The sequence below is a fragment of the Macaca mulatta genome, chromosome X (assembly GCF_049350105.2).
Source record: "Macaca mulatta isolate MMU2019108-1 chromosome X, T2T-MMU8v2.0, whole genome shotgun sequence".
NCBI lineage: Eukaryota > Metazoa > Chordata > Mammalia > Primates > Cercopithecidae > Macaca > Macaca mulatta.
The window spans coordinates 53389435-53412852 of NC_133426.1; the positions used below are offsets into that span (position 1 = coordinate 53389435).

Below are 23418 nucleotides of genomic sequence, written 5' to 3' on the forward strand. Positions count from 1 at the left end.
ATCTGGAAAGGGGGCAAAATGACAGACAAGGTCTTTGATAGGGCTGCTTCCTTAGGGGCATTTCAGCTCAGACTTCTCACTTCTCCCTTGCTGTCTCCCTCTCAATCTCACTTTGAGTTTTTTAAGATTCAGCTCAAGCCCTTTCTATCAATTCTTGAACATTTACTGTGTTCCAGGCATGCCTGTGAAACATCTTCCCTAGGCAACCCAGGTAAGGGATTTTTTTTTTTTGGAGATGGGGTCTCGTTCTGTGGCCCAGCTGGAGTGCAGTGGCACAATCTTGCCTCACTGCAACCTCCGTCTCCCGGGTTCAAGCAATTCTCGGCGTCTCCCCAGTAGCTGGGATTACAGGCACCTGCTACCACGCCCGGCTAATTTTTTAAGTTTTTAGTAGAGATGGGGTTTCACCATCTTGGCCAGGCTGATCTTGAACTCCTGACCTCATGATCCACCTGCCTCGGCCTCCCAAAGTGCTTGGATTACAGGTGTTAGCCACCGTGCCCAGCCTGGGTAAGGGATTTTTTTCACTTTGATTGACTGCAGGCACCACTTGCACGTGTATATCCTGTGGTTCTCTAAAGAAACAAGGTTTCAGTAGGGCATGGTGGCTCATGCCTGTAATCCCAGCACTCTGTGAGGCTGAGGCGTGTTGATCACCTGAGGTCAGGAGTTCCAGATCAGCCTGGCCAACATGGCAAAACTTTGTCTCTACTAAAAATACAAAAATCAACCGGGCATGGTGGCGTGCACCTGTAGTCCCAGTTATTTGGGAGGCTGAGGCAGGACAATCACTTGAACTCGGGTGGCGGAGGTTGCAGTGAGCCAAGACCACACCACTGCACTCCAGCCTGGGTGACACAGCGAGACTCTTTCTCAAAAAATAAATAAATAAATAAAAATAAAGTAAAATAAAATAAAATAAACAAGGTTCCTTGAAAGAAAAAACTGACACCTTAAGGTCTCTCCAGAGAACTTCACAAGCAAGATGGTATAGAACAGGGATGGCAAGCAGGTATCAAATTACCCTGTTGAAATACTGCTGAGAAGACTTTTGAGGCCCCATTTCAAACCAGTGAGAAATAGTGTAATGAGATAAACAGTGTCTGCCAGGAGAATGGGAGAGCTCTAACTGTGGGGTGACATGCTTGCCATCCTGGAAACTGTGAAAGGAGAGTAAGTTTTAAAGTCAGACAGATCTGGATTTTAATTCCAGTTCAACCACTTACAGAGTGACTTGGGTTAATTATTTCATTTCTGAGTTTCAGTTTACTCATGTAAATAACACCATCGATTTTGGAGTCCCCCCCCCCCCCAATAGAGATGAGGTCTCACTATGTTGCCCAGGCTGGTCTCAAACTCCTGAGAGCTCAAATGATCCCCCCTGCCTCAGCCTCCCAAAGTGCTGGGATTATGAGCCACCATGCAAAGCTGGAGGGTTGTTTTTAAATAATAAGCCTGGGGTGATAGCCCAGGAAGAGTAATTGCCTCAATGAACTGTTGGTATCATCACCAATATCGTTAGACATTGAACTATCACCAGTTCAGGACCTCAATTTCACTTAAGAAAGTGAATGTGCAAGATGAGATCTTATTATTTGAGAAGTTGAGCTCCGACTTTTTCTCTCAAGCAAGAGAGCAAAGAGAAGCTACAAAGACATCCTTTCTTCCCTCTTGTTCCATCCTTCCCAAATGTTGAAATTCTACTCACTTATAGTGGGAGCTGGGGATAACTCCATCTGCGTTGTTTCTGCTTCCCCACTTGGCCTTGTGGGACCCAATTCCTCTGGCTCTACAGGCATCAATAGCTGTGTAGAGCTGCCCCCTTCTCCAGCTGGGGACTGCAGCTCCTGAGGAACCTCTCCCAAAGCTGGTGGGGTTGGGAGTGTTGGTTGCTGTTGTGAGGACTGCAGAGTGCCAAGGGTCTCCTTGGACTCAGATGTAGCTGCATCAGTTGAAGATGGGGTTGTTGGGTAGCTGTCAGGCATAGGCGTCCCATCTTTCTCGGAAAGAACAACAATAGTGGTTAAGAGGCAATCAGCCAATGATAATGGAGGCCACCCCAATCAGCAAATGTGGCCTGACAAGTATCCCACCCAGCCAGTGATTACCCCCACAGTGAAAATGCTCCCCCCCAAAGATGTTCCCCCACAAAGGAACATCTCTGGTCTGGTATACTAAGGATGAAGGCTAAGGCACAGTGCTATCTCTGTCCCAAGAATGCAAGAACTGGAGCTCTGACTCTGTGGATCCTAAGAATAAAATCCTTTCTGTGCCCTCCAGGTGGAAGGGAGAAGATTTCAGGCCATATAGGGTGAGGCTAAATGTCTCTGTAGGTACACAGAAAATCTAACTACCAAAATCCGATTGATCCTCCCACTTCATCTGTTTGGAGCAAGAAATGGTGAGAATTTATTTCAAAACTCTTTTTGTTTTTTATTGGAGACAGGGTCTCACTGTTGCCCAGGCTGGAGTGTAGTGGCACAATCATGGCTCACTGCAGCCTTCACCTCCCGGGCTCAGGTGATCCTCCCACCTTAGTCTCCCAAGTAGCTGAGACTATAGGCATGTGCCACCACACCTGAATAATTTTTTGTATATTTAGTAGAGACAGGGTCTTGCCATGTTGCCCAGGCTGGTCTCAAACTCCTAAGCTCAAGCAATCCACCTGCCTCGGCCTCCCAAAGTGCTGGGATTACAGGCGTGAGCCACCGCGTCCAGCCTTCCAAAACCTTTTTTTTTTTTCTTCTGAGACAGAGTCTTGCTCTGTTGCCCAGGCTGGAGTGCAGTGGCGTGTTATCAGCTCACTGAAGCCTCCGCTTCCTGGATTCAAGCAATTCTCCTGCTTCAGCCTCCTGAGTAGCTGGGACTACAGGCGAGTGTCACCACGTCCGGCTAATTTTTGTATTTTGAGTAGAGGCGAGGTTTCACAGTGTTGGCCAGGCTGGTCTCAAACTCCTGACCTCAGGTGATCCACCCGCCTTGGCCTCCCAAAAGTGCTGGGATTACAGGCATGAACCACTGCGCCCAGCCCAAAATTCTTAAAGTATGCTTTCCATTCCCTTGTGCACGTTCCTGTTCTACTACTAAGAAAATGCACTCATTACACAGTTGAAGAAAAGCAAAATGTTTGAGTTCATGCCCAAAGATAAAATAATTAATTATATGCTCCAATTAATGAAAGACAAGTCACTTTATAATGACATCTGCCTCACCCTAAACACTATCTGTCCCCTTCCATGTCTCTTTTCTTCCAGTCCTAATTATCCAAGGATCATCTACAACTTTGTCTGATGGAGGCAACACTGCTAAGGCTAAGTGTGAATATGCCACACACCAGGGAAAGTAGTAAGTTGTATAGTTATCTTCTAATTGGGGCCTAATATCCCTACCCCACAACAATACAACTTACTACCTCACCCTGGCATGAGCACAATCCTCTAATAAGGGCAGCAGGCAAAAGGCCCTTTTACGTGGTGACAGACTCTTTTAAAGATCTTTTGCTAGATTAAGGGTACCAAGGTATCTACCCTACTTCACCGCTTTAAAAAATATTGTGCAGGCTTTAGTACAATGATTTTCCAAATCAAGTGCCAAAGGAGACAGGTGTAGGGAGGCAGAACAATGTTCTGAGGAAATATGGGTGGAGAAGACATATGATATCATATGACCCAATTGATAGAATCACAAAATGGCTACTGACCACTGTTATGAAGATCAGAGGGAATAGGGAGCATATGGCAGTCATACCACTAAGCCCACAGAGCTACCTTCCTGAATAGCACACTATCCAAGACAATGTTCCTAGACTTTTAGATTCCATGGACCAATAAAATTTAATTAAAAAAAGAACAAAAAGTAGAGACTAATGTAGGGGTTGCCAACTTTTAGTTCAGTCATGTAAGAAAAAAACATCCAATCAACATCGTTTAATAAAAATATTTTGATACCACAGAATTAGGAATATAATCTCTAAATACAAAAAGAGTCTTTTAAAGGGAATAAATTCAGCTTTATGAAAAAGGCATTACAGCTCCTTGATTTTGTTCGTTTCCACAGAGGACTGGCATTTGAGAACCACTGTCATCATTCTCATGAAGTGCCACACCATGGTGGTCATCAAAGGACCAGCCACTTCAAAGATGTACATGAACATGCTGTTTCAGAGGACAGAGTTGCAGTCAGGAAATAAACAAGACACATGATCTCATTACCCATGTCAGAATGAAGTAGATAATAACCAGAACAAGAACCTGAACAGAGCCAGTCGGAGAAGAAGTGTAGCACCGTGGGAAAGACAGTAGACTGTATAGTTATCTCCAAGATGGGGTATGACCCTAAAACTATACAATCTACTACCTCATCCCACAGAGCACCAGTGTCCATCTTCAGCCTATGTAGGCCAGCTACTCGGAACTATCAGGAGAAAGCAACCAATCAATTAGTAAGAAGGGAGAAAGGGAAGGAGAGTTACCTGAGAGATTCTGTTCAGTAGAGTCATTTGTCTTAGATGCAGTACACTGCAAAAGAAGGGATAGACCAATGTGGAACTTTGCAAGCACCTAAGATAGAGGTCAACTGTAATAGTCACCATCCTCCACCCAGACCATCTAGGAGTTCAGTGATCTAATGGAGAATGCTTTGGCCATGTGACCAAAGGAAGGTGAACATTTCACTGTGCAAATATATGTCCAATTTCTCTATACATACTCAGGTTCAAGAATGGTTTCAGGGTGAGGGGGAAATAAACATGGAGGAAAGGATAATAAAAACCCCCTTAGGAATGGGCACGATCATGATCACTCTAGCAAGAATTTCTTGGTTTCATCTATGTATCTTTCCCTTCATGGGGCTTATTTTTTATTTTGTCCACTCTAGCCTTTTCAGTCATATGCTAGGTTCACTTATTTTCCATCCTATATCATGTTTGAAACAATGTAACTGTGTATTAGGTAAAAAGTTCTATATAGATACTTGTTACATCAAGCTTGTTATTTTAACTGAACACTTCACTACCCTTATTTTTAATCTACCTGATTCCCTAACTGCTGAGTAGGGTATACTGAAGTCTTTCACTCTCAAGTCTTATTTCTTTGTATTTCTATCAGATTCCCCCCTTTTATATCAAGTGATACACTGTAATGTATCATTCTATCCTCATTTACTCAGACATTTAAAAGACCTCTGTCTGAAGTCCCAGAAGTTTCAGAAAAAAATAGGTAACTTCCTTCTAAATCAAAATTAGTGATTTTATACATGTGAGCCCTAGAAAAAATGACATATGGTGACGGGGTTCAGAGTACAACATTTTCTCTGATCTGACACCTAGGCTGATCTTACTTAAATGATGGAATGGGGTCATCTTGGTAAGATTCCCCACACTGGCAGTCCACCAACAGAAACGGAAATGGGCAACCAAGAGCATGGACTTAGACAAGGTTATTCTCCTTGTCTCGATGCTGTCCTTGGCGGCAGAGACTACGCAGTGTGACTGTTAAGTGAGAAGCCATTCTGCCTCTGGCTCGTTTTTCTCAGTGAGACACTGGAGAAATCTCCCCTCTAGGTTTAAACTCTTTCCCCTACAAACCAGGTGAATGTATGGTGAATTTGAAATAAAAAATTTTCCAGGTTCAACGCGAACGTTCTAGGATTCTTCAGTGATTCTTGGTGCTATGTGTATGCCAAAACCACATTACGGCAGACACAGTCAAAGATGAATCCTCCCAGCCCTTGGGAATCACCTGTGCACTCTGATCCCTGTTCTCCTTATCTTCTTTGCCTTTATCAGTTATCTTTGTTTCTTCCTCAGCCAGTTGTTTCCTGCGCTTCTCGCGCCTTTCTTCCAGCTCCTCATCCCTCAGGAATTCCAGGTGATTGACAATGGACACTTTAACCACTGTTCCAAAGAGGCAAAAATCAAAGGCTGCTCTGGTGGGGTCAGGGAGGAAGCCAAGAGCCAGAGCTTGTAGCCACAGAGAGCCAGGGAAACAACTCTCCACATGCTTGTCTTAGCCCTAGAAGGCTCACTGCTGCCCTGATAACCAAGCTGCCACGCACCTGAAACACAGTCGTGCATGCTCTCAGCATCGAGAACTTTGCATTCTTCTGTCCAGCGGGTCAGGGCTGTGGGGATGCTGGACAGGGTTCCTGTAGGGAGAACAAAGGGGAATGAGATTCTTGGCCTTGTCAAGCATTAACTGATCCACCGATTCAAAAATTGTAGTATTTCCCTAAAAGGATCCAAGGTCTATCACAATGTTTAGCACATAACAAGTACCTAGAGACAATAAAGTTTTTGTTGCCCATGGCTAAGTCACTGAGTGGTTCTGGCTCCTATAAAATGGGGGTTTTCGATAAGGCAGACACTGTCTTGCTTTTCCTCAACAGGGAAAAAGTAGAATCTGACAAATTCTACCCTCCCTTTCACCACACAAACTTGCCTGCTTGGCTGGTAGCTGTGCTCTGATCATGGAAAAAGTCATCCAGCAGCTCATCATCAGAACGGGCGATGATGTGGACGTCATCGTTGCCTACCAGGAGGCGGGCCCGACCCCGGCTTTGTAGGGGAAGGCTGCTGCTCAGCTGAAGGATGTCAGCAGCAGCTGAGGGACCAAGCAACCTGTAGGGTAATGGTGGGTACCATGATCACTGTTAAGTCCAGAGGTGCCCTGCAATCTGTTACTGTGAGATCCTCTTCACGCATCCTCTATTAAATGCAGAACATTATAAACCTTACGATGTGCACACAAGTCTAAGTTGTTTTTCTGAATACCACCCTGGTTTTGTACTTAAGTTGTATATTATTCCATAGTTTCTGGCACCAAGTGGGTGTCAATAAGCTCCCACGTGCCAGGCACTGCATCAGGTCACATTGCCTCCACTACACCCTCTCTGTTGTCTGTACACCAACCATTACAACACTTACATGCCTTTCTTTTACTTCTTAAGATTGTTTGTTTCACTACACTCTAAGCCGGAGGGCAGGGCTCTTGTCCCGTCTCTATCTAAAGTGTTAAGTGCTTGGCAGGAGACACTTAATAATTGCTAAATACATGCACAGAACTATTGACATAATTTGGTATTCCCCAAAAGGCTGCACTCCCCAAAAGGTTGCACATGTAATCCACAAAGAAATGGAACAAATATTTTATTTGTGTGTGTGACAAGAACATTAAGTGATGGACTATTTCCCCCAAGGTTAAGACAACGCTGAAGCACAGCGAAAATTCTTACAAGAGCTCCGATGAATCCAACAGATCTCTGTAACTCACCTCTGGAGTATAAGAGGAGGGTTGGGCTGGCGATTCCCAGGGTAGTGAACATGAATGGTGTGGCCAGTATTGGCTGTCAGCTGCCTTAGGGTCCTCTGACTGCGCCCGATGCCCTGGGTGAGACGAGTTGTTGAAGAGCCACTGCCCAGTGTCAGAGAACTGTGGTCTGCATGGCGCACCATCAGTGGATGGGTGGTAGGGATATTTCCTGGGGATGGGGGGATGTCTGCTGCAAGGACAATATGTAAAAGGGTCAGTGTCAAAAAGAAATTTCTTCCATGTTTGTTCAAGCAGAATCATGTCTCCTGGGCCTTACTTCCTCACACGGAAACCTGAGCTTTGTCCTTTCTCCCTCATTCCCACAACTCATCTACAATCACTGACACTACCATAGCTTATGCCATCATCTCTCACTTAGATACTGCAACAGCCTCCTAAATAGTACCTTCTCCCAATCCATTTTCCACACTACAGTCACAGTGATGCTTCTAGGCCCCTCAGATACATGCTGCTCCCTCCACCTTGAAGACTCCTCTCCCGCTTCTTTACCTGCTCTTCTGTTCTTGGCCTAAGATGTCACTTTCTCTGTAAAGCCTGACTTCTACAGATTGGGTTAGATAACTCTTTACCTCTGTGCTCTCTTACCATACTGCAATGTAATGCCTGCTTAGCTATAATTCCTAACAGACCACTCCTATGAGGAACGAGGACTGTTTTCTTCTTTACTGCTGTATCCCTAGTACCTAGGATACAGTAGGCACTCCTCAAATATTGTTCAATTTGCTGAATGGACAGAGGCTCAACTCTAAGGGAAACTGATGAAAATCACAAAAATGCAAAGAGAATCACAGACGTTATCTTGAAAGTTATCTAATCCAACCCATTTTTTTTCTCAAACTTTTCATTTACAGGTGACAAACTGAGGCTCAAAGAGGTAAGAGATTAATTGGCCAAGATAACAGACCAGAATAGTTCAGTGTTTTCTGCTACATCATGCTTGTGATTTAAGTTGTCAAGACCTGCCCTATCAAGACAGCTTGATTCTAAGAACTTGATTCTAACTTGACGCTAAAAGGGAACTTTGACGCTGATGGGGGAGGAAGAGATTCACTCGTTCTCCCGAAAAGATGCATCCTGGATGAATAGAGTGAGTATGTTCAAATCTGCTCCCTAATGCCAAGCTCAAAGGTGACCATTCAAATCCTCAAGATCTTGTGTTATGGACATAAGGATTATTGATTGCCCTGCCACTGTGGTGTGCACATGGGTGCCTGGTGCAGTCAGCCTTGGTCTCATTTTTTTTTTTAATCAAGCAAATCATCAAGTTGTCCAGGCTCTAAAATGGCTGCCTATTTACTGAGGTGAAGGGAACAAAAGCAGCCTCTCACTATTCCTTCTCCTAAGTATACACTAATGAGACAGATGGATTCAGATATCCCTTGCCCCAGGAAGTCAGCATAGGAAAAGAAGTGCTGTCTGTATCAGATCGGTTTGGTCCACTGCTTGGCTTACCCTAGAGAAGGGTATAAGAATCAAGAGAGAAAACCCAGCTGAGCCCCTGTATCTTACTAGCACTGGAGAACATGTTGTCAAACTCAATGATGAGATCATCCTCCCGGTCAAAGCGCTCAAATCGGACCAAGGGAGAAGCGTTCATATCAGGATAATCCTCATCCAATTCCATCTCAGAGCCATCGTCGTCATCGTCTTCATCTCCCTCTTCACCTTCATCATCCTCCTTAAGGGAAAATAGGAGATGGAGAATTGCTGGAGGTAAGGGTTTTCTGAAGCCTGGTGCCATGGCCACATGTGCACATGAGGGAGGGAGACGTTGAGGCTAGCAACCCAGACTGTTGGTTTTCTGCAGCTCTATGTTCCCATGGAAGAGGTCATCTGAACCAACCCAAACGCAGTCCCCCCTCACCTGATCATCTTCCTCATCTTCCTCCTCCTCCTCCTCTTCATCCTGACTATCATCCTCATCCTCGTTACTGCCACTGCTGTCCTCTTCCTGAGTGTGCTCCTCCTCATCCTCAGGGTCCAGGATATTCATGGAATCTAAAACAAAGGGAGCACATTGGAGGACTAAACTGAGTAGCTAGAAAACAGGCTACTGTGCAGGCCAGCAGGCTGAGTGGGAAGGTGATGGGATATCTGACTCTATGAGAGGAAGAACCAGATCTGGGGTGATGTACAGACTTACTGAGCCAGACCCGATTTCCTGAGAGTGCCAATCAATGCATCAACACACTGAGCAGGGTGGCTGAATGTGGAGGCTGGCTAGAGGGTGGTGCTTGAGGAGCCATGGTCTAGGACTTGGCCAAGTCTGCTGGTGCCCCCTTGCCTTTTCAGCCCTACTTTGCTACTGACTATATCCTGTTGGCAAGAGGGAACCTGCAGCGATGATAGCAGGCGGGTGAGAAGAAAGCGAACCAAGTAAGAAGTGACAAACTTTGGGCAAGCAGTAGTAACATGTTATTTGAAAAACTGGCTGAGGATAAAGTGGATGGTGTATGTCAGCGCATGCAGAAAGATGCTTCCTTATTCTGCACATGTGGGCAGCTGCCTCCAGGAAAACCCTAGTGTAGTGTCTGTCAGACGTGCAGGGCAAGAAGGGAGGCCTTTCTGGCCTCGGCACTCTCACCTTCTCGGTTGGCCTGCAAGGTGGAAGCTTGGCTGAGGTTGGAAGGAGCTTCATCCATCAGCACGTCCTCTTGTGATTCATCCTCTCCACTTCTGCTCACTGAAGGTTACAGAGCAGAGCCTTCACTGAACAACAGAGGACTTCCCTTTCCAGACTGGGTGCGTCTAAAGTAGCTATGTACACCTAGCAGATATCCATTTTTTTTGGATGAGGGAGAAGACCTGGATTGTCTGCTGTCAGATAGCTAGGTGAGCTTGGCCAGTCACTTTACCTGTCAGAGTCTCAGTTTCCTCATCTGTAAAACGGGATGATTACATCTGCCCTGCCAATCCCACTAATTGTGAAACCACAGAGGATACTGGGTGTGAAAAAGCTTTGTAACACTTAAGAATACATGTCTACTTCCATTTATCCTTTGATTTCCTCGATCAACAAAGTAAAAACAAGTAACACATACACCCTCAGAGCCAGGTGACAGTAGGGTACCTTTGCCATTTTCCCTCTGAGATTTATAAAGGGCCACCCTCAGGGAATGATCATTCTTTTTACACTACTGAGACTCAGGGGCAGAAAGCCCCTGGACTTCATTGAAGAACTGAAAGGAAGCGCTTTCTCACCCTACAGCCTCCTCTAGGCCTCCATGAATAAACACTCTTTTGATGTGCTTGATGTAACATCTGTATCAATGGCCACTCCCACCACCTCCCCCACATAGGCAACACTTCAGACTGCCACAGGCCTGTAGATGTCTTGTGAATTTCTCATCTGTAAGACCGTCAACATCAAGACAAGCAGCGATCTAGGTTGGCTATGAGCCCTTAGGCAGAGCTGAGCAAGCAGATGATGAGAAAAAGGGTCCTCCCAAGAGAGACTGAGGCAAAGGAAGAGGCTATACTCAGTTCTGGGGCTCTCACCTATAATTGTACTGTTCCCAGATCCGCCATCCCTCTCAAGCAACTCATCTATCAGGTCCTCCAGCTCATTCTCAACCTGGAGAGAAATAGAACATATATATGGATGCACACAAGTCTATCATTGTGCTAGCACTGAAACCCTAAAAAAGGCCAGCAAAGGAGCATACATTTCTAGGATAACATGTGACAGAGGATGTTACATGAAACCACACATTCGGTGCTAATTAGCACAGAAACTACCACGTGCTGCCAATCCACAATCAGACTGTCCTTCAAATGGGTCCATCCCAGTTATCTGATACTGGGTTGTCTTTATACTGTCCAGGAAGACATAATAGATCTCTTTAAAGCCAGCAGCTTAGGACCACAGGCCCAATTTCTTACCCAATGCTACCAGCTCCAGAAAGTACAATGCTTTCCTTTAGGGTCTTTAGAAGACTGCTGTTTTAATGCTCCAGCAAGAGCTGGTGCTATAGGTAGAAGGTGGTGTTAAGGAGCTTCCATTAATAACCAGAGCCAAAGTAAATCAAAGACCCTGGGCCCAACGGTCTCAGGCCAGCTTTCTACTTCAACATTTCACCTGTGCCTGTTTTCTGGTTGGGATCTTCATCATTTCATAGTACATGGCATCCTGACCCTGCCCCCACCCCTCTTTTAATACAATACAAACACATTTACTGAGCATCTACTAAGCATATCACCACCCATGCTCCTCTGCAAAGCAGCCAGCATTGAGGCAAGGATCTAAAGTACTCACCCACCCACACCACCTGGCAAGGGTTTGATTCAGCGCCGCAACAGGGAAATGCTGGGTGATCTGCCTCCCTACCTGCATCTCTTGTGAACTGAGCACCTCAGGCTGCCCAGCAATCACCACTGAGTCGGTTTCAGCCTCCCCATCCATGATATCCCCATCTGCCACCTCTGTCTGAGTGACATCATGATCCTCCTCCTGCACTTCTGCTTCCCCAGGCTCGCCTGAAACAATCAACCAACCAGCAAAATAATCAAAGAGTGCCTATGTGCTGGGCACCACGAGGCAAGCGCAAAGACAATAAGGTCCCTTCCTTGGGCAAGTTTACAAGTTCTCAAAGAATAAACGAATGGGTGACAAAGGAAAAGACAAGGCTACGTGTGAGGATAGCCAAACAAGGCTGCATTTTGAAGGAATTCTTTGTGGGGCAGATTCCCACGCCACTATGACAGATCTCTGGAAGGCCAGCAAGTTCCCAGGGAAACACCACCAAGCCAGAACAGTTTTGTGATCCCAGGCCCATAAAACAACTACTCCCACCCCTCCAGCTCTCCAGTCCATTGGCTCTGATTCCCTACCTGGGTCCTGCTGGTTGCTATTGGAATCTTGAGAGGCTCCTTGGGCATCCTGCTCAGACTTGTTCTTGCTAGAAGCACTCTTACTGCCAAAAAGGCTACTGGGCTGGTTCACAATCCGGGAAAGTGTTTCCAAAGGCTTCAGAGCAGCATTGACTGTGTTGGCCATGTTGGGACTGAGATAAGGGAAGGTAAAGAGATGGACTGAGCACAGAAATACTAGGTATCTATCTTCTAAGTGACACTAAGCTTCTTACAATGGAATCTACTAAGAGAAAAGGGGCATAAGGTCATACAGCTAACATTCTACTTTTGTTTAGAAAAAAAAAAATCTGACTTAAATGTCTTTAAGGGACCCAACCTAAAAGCAAGAGTTAAATCAATGCCATATTTCATGGGGCCATGGAAAGGACATAAGTAAAAAATTCTTGACTGGAAGTCAGAATGTATTCTGGATGACCACATGCAAGCAAGGCACTTCTCAGACGTACTCAGGATTTTTTCTTTTTTTTTTTTTTTTTAAACTATCAGCATTTAGTCCCCAAACCCTAAGAGCTCAAAGGAAGGAACATGATAAAAGTTCTTTCCTTCCTTTATTTTGGAGACAGGGTCTCGCTGTGTCACCCAGGCTGGAGTGCAGTGGCATGATCTCGGCTCACTGCAACCTCCACCTCCCAGGCTCAAGTGATCCTCCCACCTCAGGTTCCCAAGTTGCTGGACTACGGGCGTGAGCCACCATGACCATCTAATTTTTCTACTTTTTTGTAGAGATGGGGTTTCGCCATGTTGCTCATGCTGGTCTCGAACTCATGAGCTCAGGCAACCTGCCCTCCTCGCCCAGCTGATAACAGTTTGAAGTTCTGTGAATTTGAAATTACACTCTGTAGGGCTTCCTAGAGTTAAATAAAAGTACAACGGGCTGCAGTTGAAGGTGTGGTGTGATTTCTAAGTGTAATAAGGTGTGTGAGACCAACTAGGTGCCCACTAAAACAAGAGCAGCTCTGCTTTTATCTGCTTTATGTGTGCATCTATGTGTGAGCCTATGTATGTATATATGTATGTGTGTGTGTGTGTGTGTGTGTGTATACCCACTAGTACCAAGATAGCAGTCTCTGATACCATATCACACTAAAAGTAACCAAGACTCATCAGAACAAGTGATCCCAGGAATAGGGCAAGGAAGGTATATTGTGCCAAAAAGCTTTCAAAAATTAATGGGACAGCTGGGTGTGATGGCTCACACCTGTAATCCCAGCACTGTGGGAGGCTGAGATGGGAGGATTGCTTGAGCCTAGCCTGAGCAACATAGTGACACCGTTTCTATTAAGAGGAAAAACAACAACAAAAATGGGGAGAAAAAATTAATGGGATCATTACCACAGGCCCAGTGAGTATCAGAAAGAATAATGATAGTAATGGAATTATTCATTGCAAAGTGGAAATCTAACAGAAACCACCCTCCCACCTTAGCCTCCCAAGTAGCTGGGACTACAGGCATACACGCCCAGCTAATTATTGTATTTTTTGCAGAGACAGGGTCCCACTATGTTGCCCAGGTTAGCCTCGAACTCCTAGGTTCAAGTGTCCAACAGCCTCAGCTGTGATCAAATTAGGCATCACAAGTAATGGGACCAAGTAGTATTTACCTGTCTCCTGAAGTGATGTGAGAAGGGCAAATATAACCCATGTAGTATTTTTGCCAAAAGTGTTTAACCTGACCCTAACCATTAAGGGAGCAATTACACCAATGTAGACTGTGAGATGTTCTATAAGACATCAAGCCTGGATTCATCAAAACAGGAAAATGTCATAAAAAAGAAAAATGTGACAACCAAATGCAACATGTGATAACTCACTGAAGCCTGGATCAAAACACTCTCCCCCAGAGTACAAAGACATAATTGAAATAACTGGAAGTATGTCAATATAAAATTATATAAATTTAGTATTATTATATTATTGGTAAATTTCTTGGATATGACAATGGAACTGTAGCCATACAAGGAAATGTCTGTTCTTAGGAGACAGATGATCAAGTACTCAGAGGTAAAGATTTATACTGTTTGCAACTAATTTCAAATGATTCAGCTCCTGAAAGGACAGAAAGGGAAGAAATAAAGCAAAATGTTCAGCAGTGGTTAATCTAGGTAGACATACGGTGTTCATTACAGTACTGTGAGTTTGAGATTTATAAATGTTTCAAAAAATTGATATGTTTGTAGCAAAACGACAATTTAGTCATCTTGAAGGGGTCATATAGGTCAAAGGTATAATAATTGAGCATGAAAAAGTGACTGCAATGATCCAAATAAATTCAATCACCAGTTTAAAAAGAAAACAAAACAAAAAACAATGAAAAGTTGAGTCCATAATAGACTTAAAAAACAGAAAGCCAGAAAAAAACCTACATTTGAATCTCAAATGTAAATAGAAAAAAATTAAGAAATTAAGTTTTTATACTGCCTAATAGAACTTGTATTTTAGCACAACCAGACATTCCCTTTGGGGCTAACACAGAAAAATGCCAGTTAATAATGTATTCGAAATGAGAAATTAGAAAGCTGTTATTCATAAGCCTCAAATAACTGACCCAGGCAAGAATTATCAACTGATGTTAAGGCTATTATTTAGGTATATGATTGACAGTGCAGACATCTGTAAAGTGCCAAAATAACAACAGAGATGACTTTCTATTAAGAATAAAAAGTGCAATTACCATGGGAGATGTGTCTCCCACAATACAATATGAGCTATACATTACCTAGGCTACACATTTCAGCCCAAAATGTTTAAACTGCTTCAATAAGCCTCTAAAGCCTCTAGATCTAACTAGAAGTTTACAGAAAATAACAGGAAGTAAAGGATCAAGTTAAACTACACTGCAAGGAAGCAACTGCACCAAATTTAGAAGGCAAAAACATGGTCGCTTCAACAAGCTAGAATCATGAAAAACAAAAACAAAATAAAGATCGAAATAATTTAAAAAAAAATTTGTATTAGAATAAGAGAGATTCAGAAGACATAGCCAGATGTAAAACAAGTCCTTAATTGGATTCTGGTTTGGAGAAAAATGCTTAATTATGGATTTGGGCATCAGGTAGGATGAAATTTATTTTCATAGCAAGGAAGTGATCGGTAACTGAAAATAAAAACGAAAATGCCCCAAATTTCCCCCAACACAATAGCATGTATCATATAATATCATTTTAGTAAAAAATACATTATTTATGCATGCAAAGAAAAACACTGAATAATAAACCAATAAGGTCATTATGGTATCTGGGTGGTAGGAATACTTCTTATTTTTACTCATCTGTTATTTCTTATAATATACATATAATCTAATAAGTGGTTATTTTTAATTAAAATGGGGGAAACTTGAAAAAAAAAGTCACTAATAGTTCAACTCTTGAGTTTATAGCAAGTAAGAATCAAGGCTTTAAGAAAGACAAGTGCTAAAAGCCACAATAAGAAAGACTCGGGTCTCCCACTTGTACCCAAAGTTTTCGCACCACACCAGCTACCTCCACATCCTTCACATAGTGAGGCTGAAGAGAAGGAAAGCCTGGGGCTGGGGCATGATTTTACCTGGACAAATCTAAGCTGTGAGGTACTCTAGCCAGGTCATTAACCAGTCCCTTCTTCAGGAAGAGCCGAATGATGTTGTTCATGCCATTGTGCTGGGTCTTCGCTGTGGCACTGCTGTAGAAGCTGGAGGTGGAGGGGCAGGACTCCATGATAGTACTGATGATACACATTACTGCCTGAAGCCTGGGAGAGAAGTTTGACATCTCTATCATATGAATATAGCCATTTCTCAGGCCAAGTCTTTACAAAATAGCCTCAGATAACCCTCCTGTAACTTCTGTGCTTCCTTCTGGAAATAACATCTAAACAAACAGGTGAAAACACACTCCCTAGGTGATAGCATTCATTTTCTCTTTTTTAGACAGGGTCTCACTCTGTAGCCCAGGGTGGAGTACAGTGTGTGAAATCTTGGCTCACTGCAACCTCCGACTCCTGGGCTGAAGTGACACTTCCACCTCAGCCTCCCAAGTAGCTGGGACTACGGGCAGGTGCCACTATGCCCAGCTAATTTTTTGTAGAGATGGGGTTTCGCCATGTTGCCCAGGCTGGTCTTCAACTCCTACTCCTGGGCTCAAGCAATCCACCAGCCTTGGCCTCCCAAAGTGCTGGGATTACAGACGTGAGCCACTGCGCTCAGCCCCCATTTTAAATAAAATTTAAAATATAAGATCAAATAACCTGCTCAACTTCCTTGAAGACCCTAAAAATACACTTAACATTTCCCTTTGTTTTCTCTATGTTTACCCACTTACTCTAATGGTAATCAGTGCTCTGGGTATTTTCAAGCACCAGAACTATTTGAGCGGACCAGAGTGTATGATGCCAGTATGACAAGAAGTTTTGTTCAAATGCAAAACCACCCATGGACTAAGAAAAGAGTAAGGGGATGTTCTTGGCTATTAGACCTGGATCAGGTATGAATCTTACCTGGCATGCTTCTCTGTACTCTCAGCCATAGCCAGTGCCCGTCCCAGGGCTGCTTTTACTTCATTCACTAGGGCCACCTGGGCATCTGTGCCACTCCCTGCTGCAGCCAGGCTTGCGAGGAACAGGCGGGCCAGGGCAGGGGTGTCCTTGTCTTCTGCATTCTGGGTATGTGGGAGCAGGTGGTCCAGGACAAAAGCTAGCACACTGCAGTCCTGAAAAGTCATGAATCATGACATTTACTTAAAAGCACAATTATGCCATATCATTTGCACAGGACCAAAGATACACACACACATAGTATTTCCTTAAGTCACCCAATGAGTGATTATGATGTCCACTTTATAGATGAAGAAGCCAAGGCTCAAAGATACAAGCAAGTAAGGAGCAAATCCGGATTTCAGAAAACTTCCAAACGCCACCCATTTCCCACTACACAGCTTATACACTGTTATGTAGATGTCATGTATTTTTAAAACCATTTTTAAAAAACTTTATTTTTATTAAAATGTTTTTAAGGAGATGAGGTCTCACTAGATTGCCCAGGCCAGAGTACAGTGGCTATTCATAGGCATGATCATCTCACACCACAGCCTCAAACTCCTGGGCGTTTGTTCTCACACCTCAGCCTCCCAAGTAGCTGAGACTACAGGTATGTGCTATTGCACCTATCTTAAAATATTTTTACATGTGTTATTTAATAGAACTACTTACAGCAAATCTATAAATAGGTAAGTATTTTCTCATCTGATAAGCAGTAATCTGAAGCCTCCTAAAAAAGTGGCTTGCACAAACGAATTTAGTCAAAGGCTAAGGATTCAAACCTTGATTCCTAATTAAGTGGTATAAACCCTTCAGTGTTCAATTAAATTGAAATTATTTACTGACACAATGTGCCCAGGACCCTGTGCTACAATAGAAGCTGGTAAGAGCTGAGCAAGAGACAGCAAAGTCACAGAAACTAATATGCAAAAATATTTAATGCAAGGTTATTTAAAATAACGAAAAAGGCTCAATAGAGGACGGAAATTAAGTCAGACTCTTCTTTTTTCTCTAACTATAATTCCTGCCTAGACAATTCCATATCTTAGAAACAAATTCTGTTGTCATTCAAGCAAATTTTGGATGAAAATACACTGAATATTTTGGAACTAGATAGGTGACAGTTGCACAACACTGTGAATGTACTAAATGCCACTCAACAGTACACTTTAAAATGTTTGATTTGTAACTTTTACCTCAATAAAGAAAATGCATTGAATAATTCAAGTCTGGGAAACTGAATAAAGTGACCTTGTTAAAACAAAACAATTAGAAATAACCATTAATTTCCCAGTGGTGAATACATACAAAGTTAAAACTGTTTTCTGAATAACCACATAGAAAGGACTTAGCTTTAGAATCACAGCCCTAGCTTCCAATTTTAGCTCTGCTACTCTAGTATGGTCCCAGGCAAGTTACTCTCCTCTATTAAAGAGATCAGTATCAACAACCTTGCAGTGTGGAGGTGAGGATTAACAAAGTATTTATAAAGCACTTACCAGTACCCAGTACTGGTAGGTCACTGGACACATATTAGGCAGATACTTAATAAATTTGTAATTAAATGTCTTAATCCACAAGTAATACTATTATACATTATGAATACAACTGGCATAAATGAGTTAAAGCTTTGGAATAAAGCCTGGCTAGGTGTGATGGCTCATGCCTGTAATCCTAGCACTTTGGGAGGCTGAGGCAGGAGGATGACTTGAGGCCAGAAGTTTGAGACCAGCCCGTGCAATATAGCAAGATCTCAAAAAATAAAATTAGCTGGGCATGGTAGCATGTACCTATAGGTCCCAGCTACTTGAGAGGCTAAGGTGGGAGGATCACTTGAGCCTAGGAGTTCAACGTTGCAGTGAGCTATGATTGTGCATTCTAGCCTGGGAGACAAAGTGAGACTCTCTTTAAAAAAGGAAGCCTGGCCGGGCGCGGTGTCTCACGCCCGTAATCCCAGCACTTTGGGAGGCAGAGGCGGGCGGATCATGAGGTCAGGAGATCGAGACCACCCTGGCTAACACAGTGAAACCCCGTCTCAACTAAAAATACAAAAAATTAGCCGGGTGCAGTGGTGCGCACCTGTAGTCCCAGCTACTTGGGAGGCTGAGGCAGGAGAATGGCGTGAACCCGGGAGGCGGAGCTTGCAGTGAGCCAAGATCACCCCACTGCAGTCCAGCCTGAGCAACAGAGCGAGACTCTGTCTCAAAAAAAAAAAAAAAAAGAAGCCTATTTATGTATTTATAGGACTTATGTCCAGAATACATTAAAAAACTCAATAAGAAAATAGAATAAAAGAGTTGAACAGACATTTCCCAAAAGAGAATAAACAAATGGCCAATAAAGACATGAAAAAAATGGTCAACAGGGAAATGCAAATTTTAACTATAATACAATACCACTACAAACCCACTAAAATTGGTAAAATGAAAAAACACCAACTGTTGATCTCCCATATGCTGCTGGTAATAATATAAACTGACCTGGCAACTCCGGAAAACTTTTGGCATTAGCAGAACAACTATCATACTCTAGAGCTCAGCAATTCTTACTCTTAAGCATATACTACCCAACAGAAATTGGGTAGTTCACCAACAGACATATTCATAAGAATGCTCATAGCAGCACTATTTGTGATAGCTCCAAAGGGAAAATTACCTAAATATTTATTAGCAGTAGAATGGGTAAAAGATGTATTTGTTTTGGTACATGGTGCATTTCACAGTGGAATTTTATACAGATGAAAATAAACTTCACCTGCACGCAAAATGAATCTTGCGAGTATGTTAAGCAAAAGAATCCAGGCAAAAAAAAAAAAAAAAAAAAAGAGTACATTCTATGCGATTCCATTTATATGAACTACAAAACCAAGTTATGGCACTAGAACTCAAGATAATGGTTGAGTGAAGGTGAAATGGTTGGGAGGAAATGCACTAAAGAACAAGGAGGGCAGCTTCTGGGGAGCTTGTAATGCTTTATTTAACTTGGCCAGTGGTTACCTAGGAAAAATAGACTATTTTAAAGATTTGTGTATTTTTCTATGTATATTAAACTTGGATTAAAGTAAGAATAGCTTTAAAAATGGCAGCTGCTTTCAAAGACTGCAACACTAGTGCCCCTACTCACTCTCAGACCCTTTTGCCACTTACTAACTATAAAATTACAATGTGATCCACAAAACAAGACACCCTTATGGGAAAAAATATCTGGGCACCCATTTTACATATGTGGGAACATGATATAGTTTCTCAAAGTGGCCCACTCAACTTAAAAAAATCTAACCTGAGGATAATCCCGCATCAGGACACTTCATTCTTTTCCACAGCTCTACTAATGAACATTTAGGCTTTTCCTATATTTTTATTACCAATACTGCTACCACATCTGGTGTCTTTGCACATGTGTGAGTACATCTGGAAGATAAACACCTACATTCTTATTTATAAGGTTTATTCAACTGTCCTTTAGACACTTTTACTTAGATGCCCCACAGATACCTCTCAAAACTCCACATTTTCTCTTCAAACCTTCCCCTCCCCTTCTATTTTCTTGTTAGATGCCAACCCATAAAAGCAATAAAAAAAACCCCACAAATCAAGAAACATCCTTGAGTTTTTCCTTCTTCATCTTCCAAACCCATTTCTTGTCAATTTGTACCTTAAAAATGTTTCTTCAACTCACTCATTTTCCTCCAACTTCACCAAGATCATACATTACTAGATTACTCAATCAGATTCCTAACTGGTCTCTCTGACTGCAGTCTTCCCTCTTCAATCTCCACAATGCAGAACAAGGGACTTTCAATAGAACAAATCTCATTAACTCTCTCAGTGAACCTGATGAAAAAAGGCCTAGCTCTTTGAAGTTTCTTTTGCCACAGAGTTTCACTCTTGTCACCCAGGCAGGAGTGCGACGGTGCAACCTTGGCTCACTGCAATCTCTGCGCCTCCTGGGTTCAAGTGATTCCCCTACCTCAGCCTCTCGAATGGCTGGAATTACAGGTGCCCGCCACCATGCCTGGCTAATTTTTTTTTGTATTTTGACTAGAGACGGGGTTTTGCCATGTTGGCCAGGCTGGTCTCGAACTCCTGACCTCAGGTGATCCGCCTGCTTCAGCCTCCCAAAGTGCTGGGATTACAGGCGTGAGCCACCGCACCTGGCCTTGCATGTCTTAAGATGCCTCTTCTCACTCATTACTGGGGTTAGCACTTAGCATGCACAGCTTCCCAGCAGTGTCTGACACAGGCGGTACCCAAATGATGGAAGTACAGTATAACATCTTAAGTAGAAGTTGGAAATATTACCTCTTTGATCAGTTCAGACTGGCCCACAGTGTAGCTGTAGTTGGCAATCAGGGTAGCAATACCAACATAGGACCTCACCAACTCTGCCAGAAGACGAAGGATAGTGGAGGTAGGCATTAAAGGTTTGCTGCCCTTGCCTTTCTGTTTGCCTTCCTCAGAGGCCCGGTCCCCTTCTTTATCTTTCTTCCCATCTCGAGACTCCTCTGGAGTTGAAGCTGTTGAGAAAAGTCAAACACCGGTTCAATTCCACACTGGAACACTGGCAAAATCAAGTCTTAGATGGAAAGAATGCTATTTCTCCTCCTCTTTAAGCTACTTGTACAAACTGAATGCTCTTGTGACACTGCAGTGGAAGAGCAGAGAACCAGGATAACTCAGGTCTCAGACGTATGTGGTTACAGTACAACAGGGATGCTTTGCCCAACTATTTGTGCATCTCCCTCCATTTCTCTCCTTTTACATACTCCAGAAATACTCTACTAACAGTTCTTCAAACACGTCTTACTCCCTTATTTCTTTCTTCCCTTACGTCTGCCTGGCACACTTTTATCTAGTTCAGCTCAAATGCTGACCTCCTCCATAAATGCTTTCCTTTCTCATCTAGACACATTGTGAGATACTTTACGTGTCCATCATACCTTATCCAAGTATGCCTTCATTCTGGCAGTTATCTTGCATTATAACTCTTGCAGGTCTCAGTCACTAGACAAAGTTCTTTAAGTACAGGGAACAAATCTGATCCATTTTGGTGTCCAATATAGTCTGCCACATAGTGGGCAATGCTTCTCTTGAATCAGCACCATCATCCATACTATACACTACATATGGCCAGTACACCCAGTAAAATGAGTTAACCAATATTTCACTAATATTAGCCTTTTAAATTTATCTCCAGGAACTAGTATGATTTTAAACAAAATGTCTCCTAATTTGGATCACAAAGACCTTTCCTATATAAGGAGAAGCAGCTCTTTAAGGGTCTCATTAGACTTACTTCCACGTGACATTTTTCTAGTTCATGGTGAGTAGTCAACGGGCTCTGTTAACACTGCTGGAAGGCGGGAATCCACCACGTAAAGCATGTAGCTAGAATAGTATCACTGGCACAAAATCTCTATAAGTCAGCTTTTAGAAGCCCCCAAAATAACTATAGGGTGATTTAAAAAGTTAAAACTAAAATATGTTACCATAGCAACCATTACTAGGTTGGTTAACTTATAGTTCCTTTAACTTTATCATATGGAGACTCTTTATTTACAGAACACTGAGCTCACCTGAGAAAGTTCACTTAGACAAGTAAACGTTAATAATTAAGTATGTATTCTCCTCCCCCCTGCACAGGACACCCATAGTTTTTTCAAGTTGTTTTCCTAAGGAATAAGAACACAGGAGGGAGAAAAGCAAATCATTACCCTCTCCTTGGGAGGTCCCAGATGCGGAAGTCTCAGTGGAGGCACCATCTGCAGCAAAGACCTGACTCTGTAGAAGAAGAAAACTCCTGAGCTATTATGAATTTCAAAAACACCCGCCTGCAAATGGCAGAACTCCTTCCCAGGGTACTGGCTTGGAATGCCACAGATTCTCTTTGGCCAACCTTTTAACCACCTTACACCTTTATACTATAATCTGTGGGAAGCTATTATAAATACAGTGACTGGGAGACTGCAGGGGGAGGTGGGGAAGGAAAAGGAAAAGAAAAAAAATTAAGGAAACAGTTCTAATCCTAGGAGAGGAAAAAAAAAAATCTCCAGGGACACCCCAATTTTGTCTTTGTAGTCAACAGATAATTTACAAATACATCAAAATTAATACTTTTGAAATTCCCCTGGGATAGCCCTAAATACTGAGACATTTCAATACACAGGCATTAAAAAATGAGAAGAAAGATAAAATGCTGTTGGAATTGACTTACATTAATGGAAAAACCTGACTGCGTATCAAAGTCACTGCTCTGACGCGTAAGTGACCGGTACTGCTGGTATACATCATCACCCATGTCTTGCAGGAGCTGGCCAACCTCTTGGGTCATACCCCCAGGTTTAGGATCAGATTTATCTGCTAGAAAAACAGTAACAACCATCAAAAACAAAATAAACCTCTTCTACAATTGGACAATGTTAATACCTATCTAGTAGTCTTGGTCAATTTCACATCAAGTGCCTATGACTGTTTACATGGTGATATTATAGATAATGTTAGAGTGCCTCACCCTAATATTACAAAAACTAGTCTTGTGATCACAGGCAATTAACTTAGTCTCACTTTCCTAAGCTGTAACTACAAACCTTAAGTGAACACAGCTGGCAGTATTGCTCATGCAGTGGTAGGTCAATAAATGGTTGCCACAGCTATATAGCTAAACTATTTCGGGGAGGAGGTGATAAGATAGGGTAAAGATTCTGGGGTGG

General features: G+C 42.9%; 1 protein-coding gene and 2 non-coding genes across 16 annotated transcripts in view; all 3 read right to left on the bottom strand.

Annotated features, from left to right (window-relative positions):
* HUWE1 (HECT, UBA and WWE domain containing E3 ubiquitin protein ligase 1) overlaps nt 1-23418 on the bottom strand; it is a 152936-nt gene that overhangs the window by 20006 nt on the left and 109512 nt on the right. For 8 of the 14 annotated variants that reach the window (NM_001266752.1, XM_077987617.1, XM_028841733.2 and 5 more), the window contains 17 exon segments: nt 1709-1996; nt 4472-4517; nt 5739-5893; nt 6055-6144; nt 6438-6616; nt 7269-7497; nt 8838-9006; nt 9193-9326; nt 9913-10011; nt 10827-10902; nt 11656-11804; nt 12159-12331; nt 15744-15926; nt 16671-16882; nt 21011-21225; nt 22423-22489; nt 22923-23068. In NM_001266752.1, coding sequence (NP_001253681.1) covers nt 1709-1996; nt 4472-4517; nt 5739-5893; nt 6055-6144; nt 6438-6616; nt 7269-7497; nt 8838-9006; nt 9193-9326; nt 9913-10011; nt 10827-10902; nt 11656-11804; nt 12159-12331; nt 15744-15926; nt 16671-16882; nt 21011-21225; nt 22423-22489; nt 22923-23068 — 2610 coding nt within the window. 14 annotated transcript variants of the gene reach the window in all.
* On the bottom strand, nt 3338-3417 carry MIR98 (microRNA mir-98). The gene has a single exon (NR_032009.1). It is a non-coding gene; the product is annotated as a microRNA mir-98 (primary transcript).
* On the bottom strand, nt 4285-4367 carry MIRLET7F-2 (microRNA let-7f-2). The gene has a single exon (NR_032360.1). It is a non-coding gene; the product is annotated as a microRNA let-7f-2 (primary transcript).